At 49.3% G+C, this 22200-nt stretch overlaps 7 protein-coding genes across 7 annotated transcripts; 4 read left to right on the forward strand and 3 right to left on the reverse strand.

The window, feature by feature from the left end:
• Positions 1-640: 640 nt before the first annotated feature.
• Positions 641-7499, forward strand: LCP9604111_1242 (bifunctional carbamoylphosphate synthetase/aspartate transcarbamylase; the record flags this gene model as incomplete). Its single annotated transcript, XM_039076139.1, has 3 exons — positions 641-1334; positions 1404-7387; positions 7443-7499. 3 exons carry the CDS (start codon positions 641-643, stop codon positions 7497-7499), a joined length of 6735 nt encoding a protein of 2244 aa, XP_038933790.1.
• Positions 7500-7914: 415 nt separating this feature from the next.
• LCP9604111_1243 (uncharacterized protein) lies at positions 7915-9581 on the reverse strand (the record flags this gene model as incomplete). Its single annotated transcript, XM_039076150.1, has 5 exons — positions 7915-8766; positions 8819-8878; positions 8925-9191; positions 9248-9318; positions 9368-9581. The coding sequence occupies 5 exons, from the start codon at positions 9579-9581 to the stop codon at positions 7915-7917; spliced, it is 1464 nt and encodes a 487-aa protein (XP_038933791.1).
• Positions 9582-10116: 535 nt separating this feature from the next.
• LCP9604111_1244 (acyl-CoA synthetase) lies at positions 10117-11816 on the reverse strand (the record flags this gene model as incomplete). Its single annotated transcript, XM_039076161.1, has 3 exons — positions 10117-10281; positions 10344-11479; positions 11540-11816. 3 exons carry the CDS (start codon positions 11814-11816, stop codon positions 10117-10119), a joined length of 1578 nt encoding a protein of 525 aa, XP_038933792.1.
• A 488-nt stretch (positions 11817-12304) lies between these two features.
• Positions 12305-13718, forward strand: LCP9604111_1245 (MFS transporter; the record flags this gene model as incomplete). The annotated part of the gene is made up of 5 exons (XM_039076172.1): positions 12305-12331; positions 12381-12395; positions 12447-12848; positions 12896-13249; positions 13374-13718. The coding sequence occupies 5 exons, from the start codon at positions 12305-12307 to the stop codon at positions 13716-13718; spliced, it is 1143 nt and encodes a 380-aa protein (XP_038933793.1).
• Positions 13719-13965: 247 nt separating this feature from the next.
• On the reverse strand, positions 13966-16138 carry LCP9604111_1246 (exocyst subunit EXO84; the record flags this gene model as incomplete). Its single annotated transcript, XM_039076183.1, has 3 exons — positions 13966-14356; positions 14416-15688; positions 15751-16138. The coding sequence occupies 3 exons, from the start codon at positions 16136-16138 to the stop codon at positions 13966-13968; spliced, it is 2052 nt and encodes a 683-aa protein (XP_038933794.1).
• Positions 16139-16378: 240 nt separating this feature from the next.
• On the forward strand, positions 16379-17108 carry LCP9604111_1247 (TOM complex receptor protein TOM20; the record flags this gene model as incomplete). The annotated part of the gene is made up of 4 exons (XM_039076194.1): positions 16379-16433; positions 16486-16737; positions 16844-16905; positions 16983-17108. 4 exons carry the CDS (start codon positions 16379-16381, stop codon positions 17106-17108), a joined length of 495 nt encoding a protein of 164 aa, XP_038933795.1.
• Positions 17109-20581: 3473 nt separating this feature from the next.
• On the forward strand, positions 20582-22168 carry gel2 (1,3-beta-glucanosyltransferase gel2; the record flags this gene model as incomplete). The annotated part of the gene is made up of 4 exons (XM_039076206.1): positions 20582-20587; positions 20635-20765; positions 20837-20936; positions 20987-22168. 4 exons carry the CDS (start codon positions 20582-20584, stop codon positions 22166-22168), a joined length of 1419 nt encoding a protein of 472 aa, XP_038933797.1.
• Positions 22169-22200: the final 32 nt, after the last annotated feature.

Below are 22200 nucleotides of genomic sequence, written 5' to 3' on the forward strand. Positions count from 1 at the left end.
CATATACAGATGCAACAGAATTCGACAGGTCAGAAATACTCGCCACACATGTAACAGAAGGGATGACCGGCATTGTACTACACATTTTTGAGACGAGACAGCAAGATGTCTTATATATATATCTAAGGTTTTTCTGCTCCGTATACTCCGTAAACATGTGAATACCCGACTGCCCCAATATACGATATCGTTATCGGCCCACTGCCCGTGCATTGCATCATATGCAGTAACGCGTGCATGTAGATAGAGAATCACTAATCCCCCAAACTTCTCAATTGAACCGTATACCATAAAAAAAGAGTACTACAATAGCACAATACACTCTATAGAAATCAGAGCAACGGAAAATCTCTGCGGTGAAACGGATTGTCCGAAAGCAGAAAAAGAGTGGGGCTAGGAAAAGCTTTTTGCATGAAAATATTTTCTGCCGAACTTGCTTTTTCTCTCTCCCTCCTCCACAGCTGGTTGCAGCAAACAGTTTCTTGTCTTTCCTTCTTTATATATCTATACTCCCTTCTGCGGTCCTTTCTTTCCTTGCAAGCCAAACAAACAAAATTTCACAGATGAACTAGAGTGACCTGCTCGCACGAGATCGCACTAGATCGTCCCCGAGAGGACTTGTTCCCTCACACCAATTACGATGTCTCCCAATTCCCTTGAGGATCCAACTCTGCCTACCAGCCCACACCTGGGTAGTGTAGTCGGATACCCAGAGGCCCAGTCCAACATGGATTCCGTCAGTGGAGTGATCAAGCCGGCCTCCATCCCAATTCGGGGTGGCTCAGACCGGTTGGTCGCCCTCGAACTCGCAGATGGTACTGTCTACCAAGGTTACAACTTTGGTGCTGAAAAGAGTGCCTCGGGTGAATTGGTCTTCCAGACTGGTATGGTCGGTTATCCCGAGTCTATCACCGACCCTTCATACCGTGGCCAGATCCTGGTCATCACTTTCCCGCTCGTGGGTAACTACGGTGTCCCTTCGCACGATGAGATGTGTGAGCTCCTGAAGGACTTGCCCAAGCACTTCGAGTCCAGTCAGATTCACATTTCGGCCTTGGTGGTGGCATCCTACGCCGGTGAGGATTACTCGCACTTCTTGGCCAAGTCCTCCCTGGGCGATTGGCTCAAGTCCGAGGGCATTCCGGCTATGCACGGTGTCGACACTCGTGCTTTGACTAAGCGCCTTCGTGAGACCGGTAGCATGCTGGGTCGCATGTTGCTGCAAAAGTCTGGCTCCCCTCCTGATGTTGCTGCTACTAGCGGTGTCGACTGGAAGTCACACTTCGAGGAGACTGAATGGGTGGATCCCAACACAAAGAACCTCGTCGCTGAGGGTGAGTGATCTACCAAGCTTCTACATGAAAAAGTAAAGGTTTTCTGACATCATTTTTTTATTCTTACAGTCTCGATTCGCGAACCTCGCCTATTCACACCCCCCGCCAATGTCGCCCTCAAACACCCCTCGGGCCGTGGAGTCCGCGTCCTTTGCTTGGATGTCGGTATGAAGTACAACCAGCTGCGTTGTTTGCTTGCCCGCGGTGTCGAGGTTCTGGTTGTGCCATGGGACTATGATTTCCCCACCCTTGCTGGAAAGGACTTCGACGGTCTCTTCGTGTCCAACGGTCCTGGTGATCCCGCGACCCTTACTGTTACCATTAAGAACCTGACCAAGATGTTCGAGGATGCTCGTACTCCCGTCTTCGGTATCTGTCTGGGTCACCAGTTGATTGCTCGTGCTGTCGGCGCTCAGACTACCAAGATGAAGTTCGGTAACCGTGGTCACAACATCCCCTGCACAAGCATGCTCTCTGGCAAGTGCCACATTACTTCCCAGAACCATGGTTTTGCTGTGGATGCCAGCAGCCTTCATAACGGATGGGAAGAGCTGTTCGTCAACGCCAATGACGGCAGCAACGAGGGTATTCGTCACACCAGCCGTCCCTTCTTCAGTGTTCAATTCCATCCCGAGAGCACACCCGGCCCCCGGGATACCGAGTACCTGTTTGATGTGTTCATCAACACCATCCAGTCTACCATTGACTCCCCCGAGGCTCTCAACATGCCTGTCTCCTTCCCCGGTGGCACCAAGGCCGATAATCTCCTGGCCGCCCCCAAAGTCTCGGTCAAGAAGGTTCTGGTTCTTGGCTCCGGTGGTCTTAGCATTGGTCAGGCTGGAGAGTTCGATTACTCTGGCAGTCAAGCCATCAAGGCCTTGAAGGAAGAGGGTATCTACACCATTTTGATCAACCCCAATATTGCCACCATTCAGACCTCCAAGGGTCTGGCTGACAAGGTTTACTTCCTGCCCGTCAACGCCGAGTTCGTCCGCAAGGTGATCAAGCACGAGCGTCCTGATGCCATCTACGTCACTTTCGGTGGCCAGACTGCCCTTTCCGTGGGTATCCAGCTTAAGGACGAGTTCGAAGAACTCGGCGTCAAGGTCCTCGGTACCCCTATTGATACTATCATCACTACTGAGGATCGTGAGCTGTTTGCTCGCAGCATGGATTCCATCAACGAGAAGTGCGCCAAGTCTGCCTCTGCTTCCACCCTCGAGGAGTCCCTGCGTGTGGTTGAGGACATTGGTTTCCCCGTCATTGTTCGTGCCGCCTACGCTCTTGGTGGACTTGGCAGTGGTTTCGCGGAGGACATGGATCAGCTGAAGGAGCTCTGCACTAAGGCTTTGGCCGTCAGCCCCCAGGTGCTGATTGAGCGCAGTATGAAGGGCTGGAAGGAGATTGAATACGAGGTTGTTCGTGATGCCCAGGACAACTGCATCACTGTCTGCAACATGGAGAACTTCGATCCCCTTGGTATTCACACTGGTGACTCCATTGTCGTTGCTCCTTCCCAGACCCTCTCAGACGAAGACTACAACATGCTACGAACCACCGCAGTCAACGTCATTCGTCACCTCGGTGTTGTCGGTGAATGTAACATTCAGTATGCCCTCAACCCCTTCTCGAGGGAGTACTGTATCATTGAAGTCAACGCTCGTCTGTCTCGGTCCTCCGCCCTGGCCTCTAAGGCTACCGGATACCCTCTTGCTTTCATTGCTGCCAAGTTGGGTCTTGGTATCCCCCTGAATGAGATTAAGAATTCGGTCACCCAGTCCACTTGCGCCTGCTTCGAGCCATCGCTCGACTACTGCGTGGTTAAGATTCCTCGTTGGGATCTGAAGAAGTTTACCCGTGTGTCTACTCAGCTTGGTTCTTCCATGAAGAGTGTCGGTGAAGTTATGAGCATTGGCCGAACCTTCGAGGAAGCTATTCAGAAGGCTATTCGCTCGGTTGATTTCCACAACGTTGGTTTCAATGAGTCCGATGCCCTCATGTCCATCAAGGGCGAGCTCCAGACTCCCTCCGACCAGCGTCTGTTTGCCATTGCCAATGCCATGGCCGCCGGTTACACTGTTGATGACATCTGGAAACTCACCAACATTGACAAGTGGTTCCTCAGCCGACTCAAGGGCCTCAGCGACTTCGGCAAGTCCATGTCCACCTTCAATGCTACCACTGTGCCTGTGCCTATGATCCGACAGGCCAAGCAGCTTGGTTTCTCCGATCGTCAGCTCGCCAACTTCTTGGACTCCAACGAGCTTGCTGTGCGCCGCATGCGTGTTGAGGCTGGTATCACACCTATCGTCAAGCAGATTGATACTGTTGCCGCCGAATTCCCAGCCGTGACCAACTACCTATACCTCACCTATAATGCTTCTCAGCATGACCTGACGTTCGACGATCACGGTATCATGGTTCTGGGTTCTGGTGTCTACCGTATCGGTTCCTCTGTCGAATTCGATTGGTGTTCCGTGCGTACCATTCGTACGCTCCGCGAGCAGGGCTACAAGACTATCATGGTCAACTACAACCCGGAGACCGTTAGTACCGATTACGATGAGGCCGACCGCCTTTACTTCGAGAACATCAACCTGGAGACTGTTCTGGACATTTACCAGCTGGAGACTTCCAGCGGTGTGATCATGTCCATGGGTGGTCAGACCCCGAACAACATCGCTCTGCCTCTTCACCGCCTCAATGTCAACATCCTGGGTACTTCCCCCGAGATGATTGATGGTGCTGAGAACCGTTACAAGTTCTCCCGCATGTTGGATCGTATCGAAGTTGATCAGCCCGCTTGGAAGGAGCTGACTAGCATTGACGAGGCCCGCGATTTCTGTGACAAGGTCGGCTACCCCGTGCTGGTCCGTCCTTCATACGTGCTCTCTGGTGCTGCCATGAACACTGTGTATTCCGAGCACGATCTGGCCAGCTATTTGAACCAGGCTGTCGATGTTTCGCGTGAGCACCCTGTGGTTATCACTAAGTATATCGAAAACGCCAAGGAGATTGAGATGGACGCTGTTGCCCGTAACGGTGTTATGGTTGGCCACTTCATCTCCGAGCACGTTGAAAATGCTGGTGTTCACTCTGGTGACGCTACTCTGATCCTACCTCCCCAGGATTTGAGCCCGGAGACCGTGCGTCGCATTGAGGAGGCTACCCGGAAGATCGGTAATGCTCTGAACGTTACTGGCCCTTACAACATTCAGTTCATTGCCAAGGATAATGACATCAAGGTCATTGAGTGTAACGTTCGTGCCTCGCGATCGTTCCCCTTCGTGTCCAAGGTCATGGGTGTTGACCTCATCGAGATGGCCACCAAGGCCATGATGGGAATTCCATTCCAGGAGTACCCCCCTGTGTCAATTCCTAAGGACTACGTCGGTGTTAAGGTCCCCCAGTTCTCGTTCTCACGTCTGTCCGGTGCCGACCCCGTCCTGGGTGTCGAGATGGCCTCTACTGGTGAGGTTGCCTCGTTCGGTCGTGACAAGTACGAGGCCTACCTGAAGGCTCTGTTGTCCACTGGATTCCGTCTTCCCCGCCGCAACATTCTGTTCTCCATTGGTTCCTACAAGGAGAAGCTTGAGATGCTACCCTCGATCAAGAAGCTCCACAATCTTGATTACAACCTGTTCGCCACTGCTGGTACCGCTGATTTCCTTAAGGAGAACGGCGTGCCTGTCAAGTACCTTGAGCATCTTCCGGACCACGAGGAGGAGCAGATGAAGTCTGAGTACTCTCTCACCCAGCACTTGTCCAACAACCTCATCGATCTGTACATCAACTTGCCGTCCAACAACCGCTTCCGCCGCCCTGCCAACTACATGTCCAAGGGTTACCGTACTCGTCGTATGGCTGTTGACTACCAGACTCCTCTGGTCACCAACGTGAAGAATGCGAAGATCTTGATCGAGGCTATTGCTCGCCACTTCCCTCTGAACATCATCCCCGCCGACTACCAGACTAGCCACCGCACTGTGGTCCTCCCCGGTTTGATCAATATTGCTGCGTTCGTCCCGAACCTTGTCTCCGTTGGTTCCAAGGACTTCGAAGCTGTTTCCAAGGCTTCGATTTCAGGTGGTTTCAGCATGATCCGTGTGATGCCTGTCGGTGTTCACAGCTCGGTCACATCGGCCCGCGACCTCAAGATTGTCCAGCAGAACGCTCTGGGCAAGTCGCTCTGCGACTTCAACATCTCTGTTGCTGCCACTGCCACCAACTCAGACCAGATCATCCAGATGACTGGTGAGGTTGGCTCTCTCTTCGTACCCTTCAACCACTTGTCGGGTAACATCAACAAGGTGGCCACTGTCACCAACCACTTCAGCTCCTGGCCCTCAAGCAAACCCCTGATCACGGATGCCAAGAGCAATGATCTCGCCTCGATTCTGTTGTTGGCCAGCCTCCACAGCCGTAACATTCACGTCATGAGTGTTACCTCCAAGGAGGATATCAGCCTTATTGCTCTGAGCAAGGAGAAGGGCCTGAAGGTGACCTGCGATGTTGCTATCTACTGCCTTTTCCTTTCCCGCGAGGATTTCCCGACCTGCAGCTTCCTGCCCACCGCCGAGGACCAGCAGGCTCTATGGGACCATATGAGCACCATCGATATCTTCTCTATTGGCAGCATTCCCTTCCAGCTTGCTGGCAAGCAGGCTACTCCCGAGTCCGGCATCGCTGAGGCTATTCCTCTGCTGTTCACCGCTGTCGCCGAGGGCCGCCTGACCATTGAGGACATCACCGCTCGTCTCTATGAGAACCCCAAGAAGATCTTCGAGCTGCACGACCAGGCCGATAGCTCGCTCGAGGTCGAGGTTGACCGCCCCTACGTTTTCCAGAATCCCCAAGCCTGGTCTCCGTTCAACGGCAAGACGTTGCGTGGCTCCGTTCAGCGTGTTGTTTTCCAGGGCAAGACCACCTGCCTCGATGGCGAGATCACCAAGGATGCCATCAAGGGTACCGACATGTCCACTCACCGTATCGTCCCTACCTCGCCTGTGCTGAAGCCCGTGACCCCCATGGTTCGCCCGGAGAGTTCCCTTGACAAACACGGGTCTATCGGTGGTACTCCTGGCCGCCGCTTCCGGGCCCTGTCCAGCGCTGTCGGCGAACTTGGTCCTCCTCTTTACGTCGCCTCCTCGCAGGTCTCACCCTCGCTGGCTGATATGCTCTCCCGATCTGCTTTCCGGGGAAAGCACATCCTGTCTGTGAACCAGTTCTCTCGCGCCGACTTGCACCTGCTGTTCACCGTCGCTCAGGAGATGCGTCTTGGAGTCCAGCGCCACGGTGTTCTTGACCTCCTGAAGGGCCGTGTTTTGACCACCCTCTTCTACGAGCCCTCCACGCGCACCTCGGCCTCTTTCGACGCCGCCATGCAGCGCCTCGGTGGACGTACCATTGCCATCTCCACTCAGCACTCTTCTACCCAGAAGGGTGAGTCTCTCCAGGACACCATCCGCACTCTCGGCTGCTACGGTGACGCTGTTGTTCTGCGCCACCCCGACTCGACCAGCACCGAGATCGCGGCCAAATACTCCCAGGTCCCCGTCATCAACGGTGGCAACGGTGCCCTTGAGCACCCCACCCAGGCCTTCTTAGACTTGTTCACCATCCGCGAGGAGTTGGGCACTGTCACCGGGTTGACCATCACCTTCACTGGTGATCTCAAGTACGGCCGCCCCGTGCACTCCCTCATCAAGCTGCTCCAGTTCTACGATGTCCGCATCCAGCTTGTTGCCCCCAAGGCTCTCGCTCTCCCCGACGATGTCCGCCAGCAGATCGTTGCTTCCGGCCAGTTGGTCCTCGAGTCTGAGGAGCTCACTCCTGAGATTGTCGCCAGCTCCGACATACTGTACTCCACTCGTGTGCAGAAGGAGCGCTTCGTCGACATTCTTGAGTACGAGCGTCTCAAGAACACCTTTATCATCGACAACGCTCTGCTCAAGCACGCCAAGAGCCACATGGTTGTCATGCATCCCCTCCCTCGCAATGCCGAGATCTCTGAGGAAGTCGACTTCGACCAGCGGGCTGCTTACTTCCGCCAGGTATGTTTCTGAATTTCCCTTGCTGTCTCTGAACAATGAACTAATTGCATTATAGATGCGCTACGGCCTCTACTGCCGCATGGCTCTCCTTGCTCTCGTCTTGGCGCCATGAATATGATACTCTTTTGCCATTCTAATTATGTGGGAAAGGAGGATCCCAAAAGCGCCATGGATTTACGTGAGACGTTTTGTTTTCCTTGTTGTTTGAAAAGTTATGTTTTTCGATACTCCGTAATCAGCGTGATAAATCGCTGTATAGATTAGATGAATCTCCGTTTCATTTGACGGTCCCGTTCAGTGTATGTCTCTATTTCTATGTGTGTATGTTATGTGATATGTGTCATATGTGTGTTATGCGTTATGTGTGTTGTGTGTGTGTCGTGTTTTCCTTTTTGGGGTCATTTGGGATTCTTTCGGGGTCATTTCGGGGATTTCGGGGATTCTTTTGGGACTTGGCGTCTTTTTTGCATTTTATATACCCACTCTGACAATATACTTCATTAATTCATCTGAGCCCGAACTTTTTTTCAAGTTTGGAACACCCAGCGAGGATCCTTATCCCCTTGGAACTCTCCCTCCGCATCACCCACGTCTCCCATCAACGGGCTCAGTTCCCGGACTTCCCTCAGACGCTCCTTTTCAGCATTTTCCCGTCGGAGAACGTGCCATAGGATCCCAACAACCACAATGTTGGCAACTAGATATCCCAAGGCAAATCCATGACCCAGGAAGTACCGCGGGGCACTCTCAGCGCGGTAAAGCTGTGTTCCAAGGACCGCACCCAGATTCCCAATTGAGATCTGCATGGCGTTGGCAATGCAACGCTTAGTCTGGCCGGACACATTATTGGCGGGCCAGGACAGCACAATAGCCACAGCTGGGTAAATGCCTGCCGCAGCGAAGATAGTTCCAACGTAAGACACGCCAGCCCGGTGCTGTGACAGCAGGAGAATGTATCCGATACATCCAACGGCAGATGATCCCATGATAAACGGGGCGCGACTGCGAGTCTTCTCAGAAGCAATCGCAACACCAATAGTTGAGAAGAACGACACTGCGTACGGTGGAACGGACAGTAGCTGCGCCTTTGCGGCTGAGTATCCGAGTTCTTTGATGATGGTCGGAAGGAAAAGTGATAAAGTATACAGTGGCAAGGACATTGTGTGGAAGCCAAGTCCATATAGCCAGACTTTGGGGTCTTTGAAGGCATCCTGTACTGCCGACCAGGTGAATTCCTCATCCCGAGTGGCATCGCTGTCGTTCTTCAGACGCAATTGGATGAACTCCCGTTCTTCTTTTGATAGAAACTCGGCTGTTGATGGGTAGTTGTATACCCAGAAATAGGCGATGATCGAAGCAACAATGGTCAACAGTCCTTCCTAAATTGATTGTCAGCTATGATAGTGCATGGTATAGTTGATCGGGACGCACCAAGATGAAAATCCACCTCCAACCATTCAAGTTTCCTACACCTTTCATGTGAGAGATTGCCTAGAAACCCATTAGCTTGGTTATCTACCAGGAGAAGAAAACCAACCCAAGCCAGGATACCACCAAAGGCACCTGCCATCGAGGCAGAGCTGAAAAACAGAGCCACGCGATAATGTTGCTCGTTCCGCTTATACCACATGGACAGATAAAACACCACACCGGGGAACAATCCGCTCTCTGCAACACCCAGGAAGAATCGCGAAGACAGATATCCAGAGTAATTCTGTACTACTCCTAGAAGTGTAGCTACTACTCCCCAGACCAGGGTGAGAGTCGGAAGCCATATTCTCGGGGTGGTTTTCTTCAAGACGATCTGAATGTAGCTGTTAGTCTTTGTACAGGACATTTATATTCATAGGCGTTACTCACATTGCAAGGAATCTCAAAAATAACATAGCCGATAAAGTACAGAGTCAGGCCTGTAAGGTACTGGTCTCCTGCTATATTCCAGTTAATCCTCGGATCAATATGAAGACACACAAAACGTACACATTTTGATGTCGGTCGTCATTCCTTCTAGACGGGCATTTCCCACATTGCTGCGATCCAAAAAGGAGAGCAAATAGAGTAATGTGAGGGGTGGCAAAAGACGATAGTCCAATTTCCGTAACAAGGCCTTCTCGTTGATGCCCTTGATACTTGGAGAATCGCTGGCGTCCATCTCGGCGCCAGTGCGCACATCGTCCTTTTCTGAAGTAGCCATAGTAACTCACGGGGGACTTAGTCTTGAATTGAGGCTTGGATTAAGGCTATCATATATGGAGAGAGGGGGATAGGAGAAATATATAACATTTAGCACACCATCCATTACCCCGCCAATAAATCATTCTTCCATAGAGAGAGCGAATAAGGTCACCGATATAGGTGATATCAAAAGAGAATGAGCAACATTGGGGCTGGAATGACGAGAGCTGATTCCATGTGAAGATCGGCAAGATGCATGAATAGCGTATTCTACGAGTCCTATGTTACACCGTGAAGTATAGAGGTCGTATAAGCGGCCATCTGTTCTTATTCTTACTTACTACAAATCCATGGAAATTTCTCAGGAGGTTGATATGACGATCAGAGTACTTCATACTGTAAGAAATTACTTCAAAGAAGGCGGATGAAATGTACTATATTGTTTAGTTGGATCTTTGTATTTCTCATGTCTATGCTCAGTCTATAGTGGTACTCTCAGAATGTATGTTCGCTAATTGACACACCTGGCCATGTCTTACCCTTCATCCGTCAGCTCATGCCTTATCCGGCCAGTACTTCTGTACAATGACCTTCTTATTGACCTTGCCCATGGCATTGCGCTCGATTCCATCCACAACCTTCAAAACAGTTGGGATTTTATAAGGAGCCATCTCGTTCTTGAGCGCAGCGCGTAGAGTAGGAAGATCCAGCGGTGTAGTCTATGTCACTGTTAGTTATGCAAAAAGAACAGTTGCCCTTCATGGACTCAACGAAAACGTACCCCTTCTCGGAACTTGACAACTGCAGCAACTCGTTGCCCCCATTCCTGGTCGGCCAATCCGACTATAGCAACTTCTTGAATCGCATGAATGGCCAGCATCTTGCGCTCAACTTCCAACGCCGAAATCTTATATCCACCGGATTTGATTAAGTCGACAGAAGCACGGCCTTGAATGAAGTATGCGCCGCTTGAATCGCGTTTAGCGACATCGCCGGTCTTGAACCATCCATCCACTGTGAATTCCGAGGCCGTCGCTTCCGGCTTCCGCCAGTATTCGTAGAAGACATTACCGCCCTTGATCTCGATCATGCCGTCCTCATCCACTTCGTCCACAATACGACCGGTTTCTTTTTCGGTCAGTCGCACCTCGACACCAGGCAATGGCCATCCCACACTGCCATCGATTCGCTTTTCAATCTCCAGCCCACAGCTGATCGCCATGCCAATCTCGGTCATTCCATATCGCTCCAATAGAACCTGACCAGTGATCTCCGCGAATTTTTCTTTGATGGGGGTGGGTAGGGCCGCAGATCCACTGACGACCAGTCGTAGAGCACGAGCTCCAGCCCGCGCGGCATCTTCTTGTTCCGTGCCGCGGATATGAGCATCGAAGTAGTCATTCAGACGGGAGTAAATGGTCGGCACAGCCATGAACAAGGTTGAGGAGCCAGCGTCCTGCCACCGCTCCCAGATCACCTTCGGATCGAATTTTGGATGCATCTCCACTGTGGTACCACTCAGGAAACTGGCAGCCAGGCCATTGACGATGCCGTGGACGTGGTGGAGTGGCAGCACGTGAATGAGACGGTCTGAGGGAGAGTACTCCCAGGCCTTGACCAGACAGCTCGCTTGGAATGTGATATTCCCGTGTGTTGTCACGCAGCCCTTGGGGTTTGATGTGGTTCCAGAGGTATAGATCATCAGGGCGCGTCGAGTGAGCTCAAACGGCGGGGAGAAAGAAGGTAAGGTCGGGGCCTCATTTCGAGAGAATGGCTCCAGTCCCATAAAGGGTATATCAGTGGTGCATCCTTCGCGTAGTAATGGTGCGATCTTCTCAAATTCCGGGTGCACGATAATCAATGAGGGGTCCGAATCACCGATGGTGTATAACAGTTCCTTCACTGGGTGACTTGTGCCTAGCGAATGTCAGCGTCGAATAGAAGATGTTGCGCATTGCTGCCATCGCTTTCACCTACAAAGTGGGACGCAGACACCTCCCGCGGCCCACACGGCCCATTGTGTCGCAACGTAGTCATATCCATTGGGGACCAAGAAGGCAATGCGTCGTTCTTCCAAATCGTCCGTCAATCTCAATTGCTCAATTATGCGCTTCCTCAATGCTGCTGCATCAGCTAGTAATTGAACGAAAGTGAAGGATTGTTGTTTGGTAGCATCAACGACCGCGATCTTGTCCGGATCTTGTCGTGCATGTTGCTCCGCCGCAGCAAAGAGGGGTAGCAAAGGGATGGGCATAATTAATTTGATTCTTGGACACTTTGACTCTAAAGATGAATCATTCAATATAAGTCTAATAATCTGGAGGGGTAAAGTCGAAGAATTTGAGGGACATACGGAATCCCCCAGGGCTGTATTTAGCCGATTGCGGAGAAAACGCCATGTCCACCATGGACGGGTGGGCGGCACCCGGATGATTATGTAATTATGCTCAAGGTCCCCCGCCCCTAGGTCTTGGCATACTCGGTCATAAGATATTCCACTCCGATCTCGGTTCATATATCGCCCACCAGCTATTTAAAGATGTAAGGGGAATTGGTCCTTCACAGCACCTTGTGTCTGAAAGAGCTGGCAATATGGCCACTGTCAATAGCCCGCTACTGCAAAATGACATACAGCAAAGCTCCTTGGGTGATACCACCCAGACATCACCTGAACTCGACCGATCGAAGCAGCCTCGAGCTAATATATCAAAAATATTGGCTATATTTTTGGCTTTCTTAATGATGGGGGCAAATGATGCAGCATATGGCGTAAGTACTTCGCGAAGAATCGAAATGCGATATTGCTAACACGCAAAAGCCTCTATTACCATATGTAAGTACCTATCTAAAACCGTCCTTATGAACACTCTAATGAAAAGAACAGCTCGAATCGTACTACAGCATCTCCCACACAGTGGCTTCATTTCTTTTCCTGTCACCTGTCTGTGGCTATGTACTTGCTGCAGTTCTAAACGACACAATTCACACTAAGCTAGGTCGTCGTGGCGTTGCCTGGATTTCCTCCGGTAACCATTTCATCGGCCATCTCTTTGTATCTTTACATCCTCCATACCCTGCTCTAGTCGCTCTTTTCGTCCTTCAGGGCTTTGGAAATGGCTTGGCAGACTCGGGGTACAACGCCTGGGTCGCCAGTATGACCAACGCAAATCAAATACTCGGGATTATGCACGGGCTGTATGGATTTGGGGCTGTTCTAAGTCCACTTGCAGCAACGTTACTTGTGACCAAGGCTAACTTGCCATGGTTTTACTTTTACTATCTTATGGTATGTCTTTCGGTCTCGGCGAATAAAAGTTGGTAACTGATCAGCAGACTGCTTGCGCAATAATTGAATTGATCTTCTGCCTGGGAGTATTTCGAGACTCAACCGCAGCTGCTTTCCGGGCTGCCAATCAGACCGAAGAGCACCAAGATGGGAATATGAGTCGAGCCATCGCTCAACCCCCATATGCACGCATAACTTGGATCTGTTCCTTTTTCTTCCTTGGTTACATGGGGGTTGAAGTCGCGCTAGGTGGATGGATTGTTACTTATATGAGGGAAGTAAGAGGTGGGGAGGCATTTGCCAGTGGTATGACTGCCACAGGGTTCTGGCTTGGAATCAGTTGTGGCAGAATGATTCTTGGCTTCGTTACCCCGCTGCTAACGGAGGAGTTTGCCGTCATTGTGAGTTCCCCTGTGTGGTATATTACACTAAATTCATCTTTCCTTCAACCTTTCGGGTTAATTCCTTGACTTGATATCTTTTACGCGTGTCAGGAGGCTTTCATACTTACTAATAATTACGCAGATCTATTCCCTGCTTTCAATTCTCTGCGGTTTCATTCTCTGGCTCGTGCCCGTGTTCTCAGTTTCAGCAGTGGCTGTCACAGTCCTCGGATTTTTCTTAGGTCCATTTTTCCCTGCTGCGATTGTAGTCGCCACCAGGATTCTTCCCCGGGCTTTACATGTGAGCGCTGTCGGCTTCGCTTCAGCCATTGGAGGAGCTGGAGCTGCGATTCTGCCGTTTGCAGTGGGTGCTATTGCCCAAAGGAGTGGTGTTCAGGTTCTGCCGCCAATCATCATTGTTTTGATCATCGGCATTTTGTCATTGTGGCTCTTCCTCCTACAAAGCGCAAAGAATATCGCACATTAGTTACATCTCAATCGGCGAAACAATATCGTCGGCCAAGTGCCACTATCGACGTGATCGCAGGATGAACAAGACATTAGGAGAGTGACACGCGAAACAAGGGTTTTTGGAGCAGCGGGGGATAGCGCATGTTAGGTCCGTCTGCCTCGGTATTAGGGTGGAAAAGAATAATTTGTTTTGTCTAGACATAATAACAAAACAAATTTCAAACCGAGGTCGCTAATTCAACATTCGCTATTACATTAATAAACTAAAGTATGGCTACCGCGGATGGTGCCTGTGCCAGTTCGCCCGGTTGGACGGTGCGAGGCCCGTCAAACGATCCTTCGCCATTTTCTTCCAGCCCACGGGCCACCAAGTCTGTGAAATCGACACCCACTTCCACCAAGAGAGCGGCATGGTCGTGCACAATGTCGAGGCATTTCTGCCAGACCGATGTGCCACGCTGAACGCTGCTAAGCTGTCGGCTGAGCAGAGCATTGAACCCGTCCAGGTGATGTTTAGCCCAACGAATGCAAGAGCTGCTCATTACCACAGGGAAGCATTGTTGGTAGATACCGATCGTGTTCTTGATCAGGGTAAAATAGACATAGGAGATCTGGAAGATGTAAAGAGGTAGATCACCTTCAAAGATACAGGCACTAGGAAAAGAAGTTAGTATGCAAACATAAGCTTGTGTGGTGGAGGACGAAGAACATACCGGATGCGTTGGCCAATCACGTCCGAACGTGCCTTCAGGTAGGTCTCACGTGCCTGGTCTTCAAACCCTAACCGTGTCAACCAGGTAACGTGAGTCTTGGTAGCCACCGGGAATGAGTGTTTGTCGACCAGTGCCCGGGAGAGAATGCCAGCAAGCCGAGTCGCTCGCCCATCGACCTTGAAATTGATGACGTCTTGTGCAATGCTGTTGCCCTTGAGACCCTTGGCCATTTTTCTTAGTCGCTCGATGCTGTACACAGACGCCTCAAATCGCTGGAGCGCAATATCTATATCAAGTTCGTCCACCTGCCCTTCAACCCAGCGGAGATTCTGCTGTTTCCCGTCCACATCAATGCGCAGGTCAGGCTTGTCTCTTGGAGTATCAGAGAGGTCAAAAGACTCGGGCTTTTGCGAATGGGAAAGGTGCCGACCAGCCAGATATCCGTATGCTTCGAAGGGCTTGCTGGCCGCTTCGGTTTCCGAGCGCATGGTTCGACGTAGGTCCTCGACTGTTTTGCGGAATGTTGCCAGTAGTTCCTGTTTCGCTGCAACGTCGTCATGGCGATATGTAAAGGGCTTGTTTCCCACACGGATACTGATCGATCTCCCAATGCCTCGCTCTAAAGCCTCTTCGCGCGCTTGGCCCGTTCCCAAATTGGCTCCAAGATCAATCATATCAACATCATTAAGAAGCCAGCAATCTTCTGCCACTAGCCTCGTCGGAACAGGTCCTCGGTGGTTGGGGTTGCTTTGGTCGACCCGCTTACGCTTCTTCGCAGCCACGAGCAGGTAATCGTTCAATAACACAATGTGAACGGGCCGTTTTGGTTTCCATGTGGCTGAGTCCAGCTCAACCCAATTACCTGTTTCTAGGACAATGTGCCGTCCTGGTGCAGCTGGAAGCCACTTTTGCGACCCTTCCACTGTCTTCCACAACGTTTGCAGCTGCACGCTCCACATGCTCTCAAGGTTGGCGACCGAGCTCCGATTCGCATTTCGTTTGGGGAAAGACTCCTCCATCGGTGACATGGGATTAGGTGAGTTTCCTACGCTTGTTTGTCCGAGCGCCGTTGTTAGTTCCGCCATGAGGGTACGGAGAGTCCGCATTTCATCCTTGAGCTTCTCCGCCTCTTTACTGATTTTGATAAATTGTGTGCGATTCTGATAGACATTTTGTTGTAGATCGGTGGATGTTCGGTTCTTGACTTTGCGTAGGCTTTCTTGGTACTTTTGGATGTCTTCCTCGGACGCGTTGGCGAGAAGACTGGCCACATCTAATATCGGAAACTCCTGGTTAGCTTGAACAAGCACACAGCGGCGGCCAGGGAGCTCTAACATCGATCGACTGGAAGACTGGGATCTCGTAGAGCATGCAGGTCGACTTTCGGTGCTGGTGAATTCGGGTCCGATGGTGATGGTAGTCTCGGAATAGATGCCGGTGCTAATCCGCCATGTCCTCCGGGCATCTGATTTGGAAGCGTCGGAACAGGAGGAACATTGCCATCAGATTCAGGTGCGCCATTGAATCGACTCGAGTATCGCCGTTTCACTAAATCCGAGGTCGCATCGTTCTGAGGTGCCCGCTCACGTGTGGGGATTGCGGATGGGCCTGCATCGGGAGACCTGGTATTGGGAGGTAGAGGACCGGATATGGGCTTAGGAGCACTGATCTGAGGGCGCTGCCGACGAGTCTTGCTCCTCAGAGTCAATCCTCGGCCTTCCATGGTGATTTCACTTAGCAATGCAGCAATAATCAAGGAATGGAGTCGTCTCGGGAGGTCAAGGGGATGACGCTCGGGCTGTGGGTATGATTATATAATCCATGGGCTCCGGACATCTGGACATCCTCGAAACATTTTTATCACCCAACTACTACTCAACCACTATCGCCTCTCAAAGTCCCATACATTGCCAGGCTGAGAAAATCCGATACGTTTAATTAGATATCATCCCACATTTTCGCTATGGCTTTCCGAAACACCGCCATCGTCGCCGGCACACTTCTGACGGGAGTTCTCGGTATGTAGCATTCGTCTCGCCGCGTTTTTCAATTATTAACCCTTTATACCAGCCTACGCCGTTTATTTCGATTACAAGCGTCAAAGCGATCCTAACTTCCGCAAATCGCTGAAGAAGAACAACAAGAAGGTCGCACAAACCGCGAAGCAGGAAGCCGAGGCCGGCGCCGCAGCTAGGGCCGCAGAGCTCAAGAATGCGCTCGAACAAGTGAAGAGGAACGGTGAACTTCCAACGGATCTCGAAGAAAAAGAAAGCTTCTTTATGAGCCAAGTCGCATTGGGCGAATCTCTTTGTGCCTCGGAAGGTAAATTGAATCCATTTACTCATCCTATCTCCATATCGAACGATGGGATGGAGATATCGGTTACACGTCGCAATCGGAATCAACAGGTCGCTAACTACATCTCCAGGCTCCCAAGTCGAAGCAGCCATTGCCTTCTGGAAAGCATTGAAGGTCTACCCCCAGCCTCAGGTAAGTACAAGCCATTGCGGATGTCACATATTGCCTTCATCGTCCTCTTCATCATTCTAACTGCTGTAATTACTCAGGATTTGATCGGAATTTACGACAAGACCGTTCCCAGAGAAACCCTCGAAATTCTCGCCGAGCTTATCGCACTTGATGGTGGTCAATCTGCTGGCCCCAAGACTGGCACCGACGACAACATCGAATAGACAACTGGACCTGACCGCCCCTCAACAACTTGTATTTTAGACAGATGGAATTCTCAAATTTGTATGACATAATTTATATCGCGGAGAACTAGTACGTTCGTTACCCAAGAGCCGTGGGGGAAGCGGATAAAGAGGTGTGGATGAAGGCTACTATGTAAGTTGGACGGATTGATGGCGATCCATTGCCAAACATTCCAATTAGATGGAGCAGAAGAGATACCACCAATCTAAAGCTACCTCTCGATTTTGGCTTCTGTCCTATGAAGTAGTATAGGTATTTTTATTTTCTTTCTATGAGACATCTATAGACTGGTCGATTGTTAGAACTACTCCATAACATCCTCTCTTTCACTACAAAACCTTCCACCATCAATCATAGAAAGTTAATCTTACAGTAATATGGCTGTGAGTACTGCGTACATTGAAAAAAAAATAAGATAATTTATGATTCTTCCATTTTGTGTACGCCACAGCGGCTATGTAAGACGAGGAATTTCCACAGGTAAGTAATGACATCTTATGCAATTTCTAGTCCCCAGTTGATATGTGGATGTGAATTGAAAGCAGGAAGAGGAAGAGGAAGAGGAAGAAGAAGAAGAAGAAGAAGAGGAAGCTAAGCGAATGGAAGAGTACGAGTAGTACGGAGTCGAGGTCAGAGAGACACTGGTTGGATAGGAGGTCCGGAGCCAAGGGGGCTTTCCGTCCGCTATCTATTGCCAAGACATATGTTGATTCCAAGACTTTTTAACTTTGAATTGTTCCAGTTGGAAACGGTCATAGTGGGAGAGGATACATAGAGTGAGAGTAGTATCTAAAGGAAGAGTAAATAAGAGGTTATGTATGAAGTAGATATTCCAATTTAGACAGGTGGCATTGGACACCCGAAAGACAAGGCCACTATTTCCAAGCCCTAACTAACCAACCAACTAACGTAATTCACATACGAGCCGCCACCACATACGACCCGCCACCCCATCCAAAAACGCGTCCATGAATTAGCACCTAGTTAATTCAACCACCCACCATGCCACCAAAACGCTCTCAATCCTCTAAAGATTCAATAGAGAAAGAGGGTAGGATCTTATTAGCTATCCAGGCTTTTAAGAATCAAGAATTTTCCAATATTTCTACTACCGCCCGCACTTTTAACGTACCGCGTTCAACCCTTCGGGACCGCCTCAGTGGTATACAATAACGCGCGACTTCTCACGCCAACTTAACTAAATTGGCCGTAATTGAAGAGGAATCTCTTCGAAAATGGATAATCTCTATGGATTCTCGTGGATCGGCCCCCCGGCCCTCTATAGTATAAGAAATAGCGGATCTTCTTCTTAAATAACGCGGAACCACCCCGGTTATTTTAGTTGGCTAAAATTGGGTTACATATTTTATTAAACGGTACCCTACCCTTATATCCCGATTCTTAAGATATTATAATTACAAGTGCGCGAAATGTGAAGACCTAAGGATTATTAGAAAGTGGTTTAATCTAGTTTAAAAAACCATTCTTTAGTATAGAATCGATCCAGACGATATTTATAACTTTAACGAGACAGGTTTTACTATAGGATTGACTGTAATAGCAAAAGTTATAACTAGAAGTAAATACTACAGTTAGAGATCACTTTTATAACCTAGAAATTACGAGTAGGTAACTGTAATTAAATGTATAAATGCGGTAGGGTAGGCGCTTCCTCTATATATGATTTTTAAAGGTAAAGTCTTTATTAAATCTTAGTTTAACGGCCTTCTAGATAATTGGCGTTTTAAAATTAGTCTAAACGGTTAGACTTCCGATAAAATTAGACTTTACTAGCTTTAGAAACTCTTTATACTATCGACTTTATTATATATAGTAGGAAGGTATCGACTTTTAATACTTAACGGCTATAGAAGCTATTTAATACTAAAATTTAATGAAATTTGTAAGTAAAACGATATTATACCAATTTGTATACTACCGTATTCTTCTTACCTTTTATAACCACTCGATATCGGCTATTTTACAGTCTTAAAATATATATATAGTCGGTTAGTTAAAACGAAAATGCGGTATGGGATTAACTATATTAATAAACTCGACTTTCTCGAAGTATACCCTACTATACGAATTAAAGCTTTTAAATCGGAGACGATTAAAAATAGTTTCTTAGTAGCCGGTTTAGTACCCTTTTTACCTAATTAGGTACTTTCGAAGCTAAATATCTAGCTTCGAATACCTACCCCCCCTCTAAGCCAGGGTAGTGACTTAAGCTGGAATTTTATACTAAAAACCCCTGCTACTGGGAAAGATCTATATCGATAGGCTTTGTTAATCAATGCTTTACTTTATATATAATCTCGAAGCCTAATAAGTCCTTCTAAACGTATATTAAACTAACTTATTAAAGGCTGCTAAGTTGTAATATATAACGCTATTCTACTAGCGAAAGAAAATAAGGAGTTATAGGATGAAAATGAGAAGAAGAAGTAAAAACGGACCCGATCTAGAAGGCAGATACCCGCCGAAGAAGGCCTCTCTGTTTAAGAAGTATCTGTATTAATTATACAGCAATAAGAAGTAATTGAAGTACCTCCCCCCGGCCCCGGTATACCTAGAGAATCGACTATTCAACCACGTACGCGCCCCCCCCGGGGGTGTGGAATATGTAGATTGCCAGGGCATAGAAGAGAAACATGTCCAGATAGACCACTTAGTTAGTTGATTTAATTTAATGGCGTTATGGTTGAGATAAATGCATTTAAAAACTAGATTATTGAATGGGGTGGCGGGTCGTATGTGGTGGCGGCTCGTATGTGAATTACGTTAAATAACTGCGGATTAATTTACCACACTTGGGCATAATCTCACCACTAACTTTATAAATTACAGCATCGAGACTTATTTCCGTGTCTATACCCCTGAGTTTGGCATTTCAATACAGCCTAGATTGCCCAGAGGTGGTCCAAGCAATCACTATTCAAGGACATCTTGGCCCTGAGTGGGATTCTTGGCCGGACTTGGCCCACCAATTCGTCTTCGGAGGAAAAGGAAGGGAAATGGGAAAGAAAATAGAAATGGACATTTAATCGCTTGGAATATATGAATGTAATTAATAGTATGCCACTACTACCATAGAGGACTGCATAGCAATAAATACTGGATATAGTGAAACGAAGATGTGAAACCTCCAAGGCTCTCCCAAGACCCTCCAAGACCCCCCAAGACCCCTATTATTTGTTCAGGGACTGCGATTCTCCACAAAATTGACACTGACGATCAATTGGGTAGCTCTACAGAGTAGATTAAAATTATCTCAAAGCCATTTAACTCCTTTGATTCCCTTTCTTCCTCTTTCCTTTGATTTCAGTCGTTCCTTCCCCATTTCGCGCCGTTGCGCTGTCCCTCGTTATCTCATATCATCTCGTATATCCCCCGCCTCAAGTCATTCCCTCTCTAGTTTATTGATTTCCTATACCCACTTGATTTCACAATGATCGTATGTGCCTGTCGCAACTCTATTATGACCAAAAGCTGACCTCTTAGTCTTACACTCGTCTCTTCGCATCCGTGTGTGCGCTCGCCAGCGCCGCGGCTGCTTTAAATCCACTCGAAGTCAGCGGCAAGGACTTTGTTGACTCCAAGACCAAGGATCGTTTCCAGATTATCGGTGTTGAGTAAGACTTCCTTGCCTTTTTCTTGCCTGTTTCTTACCCCGCACATTCTACAGTGGCTGACCCCTCAATAGTTACCAGCCCGGTGGTGAATCTGGTTTCACTACGAAGCTTGATCCTCTGAGCGATGCAGATGTCTGCCTGCGCGATGCTGCCCTCATGCAGCGCCTGGGTGTAAGTCTGGACCCCGTCTTCCTTGCCAGACAGCAACTTAATCTCCATAGGTCAACACCATCCGTGTGTACAACCTGGAACCCTCTCTCAACCACGACAAGTGCGCGTCAATCTTCAACGCTGCCGGTATCTACATGATTCTTGATGTCAGCAACCCCCTGCCCGGTGGTTATCTAGACCGCAGTGCCCCTTGGACCACATACAGTGCCATCTACTACAAGCAGGTGTTCGGTGTTATCGAGGGCTTCAAGAACTACGACAACGTCCTGGGCTTCTTCGCTGGCAACGAGGTGATTAATGAGGATGCCACTTACATGGCTCCCAAGTATGTCCGTGCGATCGTTCGTGATATGAAGGACTACATTGCCAAGAACTCTAAGCGCGCCATCCCCGTTGGATACTCCGCTGCCGATATTCGTAACATCTTGATGGACACTATTCACTACTTCGAGTGTGATCTCAAGAATTCGACCTCTTCCCGTGCCGACTTCTTCGGCCTCAACTCCTACTCTTGGTGCGGTGACTCCTCCTACAAGACCAGCGGCTTCGATGTCCTAACCGAGGACTTCACCAACGCCACTATCCCCGTTTTCTTCTCCGAGTACGGCTGTAACGATGTCAAGCCCCGTATCTTCACCGAAGTCCAGGCCCTCTACGGCGTGGAGATGACCCAGGCTTTCTCTGGTGGTCTCGTTTACGAATGGACCCAGGAGAATAATCTCTACGGCCTGGTCAAGATCAACGACTCCAAGACCGTGACCACTCTTATCGACTATGACAACTTCCAGAAACAGCTCAACAAGCTGGATATTGACCGCATCATGTCAAGCAACGCCACACAAACCAGTGTTAAGGCCGAGACGTGCAGTACCTCACTTATCCAGCGCAAGTCCTTTTACAACGCCTGGGATTTGCCCGAGGTCCCTTCCAAGGTCTCGGACTACATTAAGAACGGCCTGCCCGATGCCCCCGTTGGCAAGTTGGTTTCGGTCTCCGCTACCACCATTCCCCAGAAGGTGTATGACTACACCGGCAAAGAGATTACCAATGTCAAGTTTGAGGTGAAGAGCGGTGCCAACACCCCATCTTCTTCCTCGGCTTCCAGTACCTCCGATTCTTCCTCTAGCTCCGGTACTTCCACCGCCACCAATGGCGCCTCTCCTAATGGCGCCCCCTCACTTGCCCTTGGTGGTGCAGGAGGCTTCTTCATACTGCTTGCATCCCTTCTGTAATTGCCTTGATGATTTGTAATTATTTCATTCTT

This window comes from Penicillium roqueforti, assembly GCF_015533775.1.
Source record: "Penicillium roqueforti strain LCP96 04111 chromosome Unknown scaffold_01, whole genome shotgun sequence".
Taxonomy (NCBI): Eukaryota; Fungi; Ascomycota; class Eurotiomycetes; order Eurotiales; family Aspergillaceae; genus Penicillium; species Penicillium roqueforti.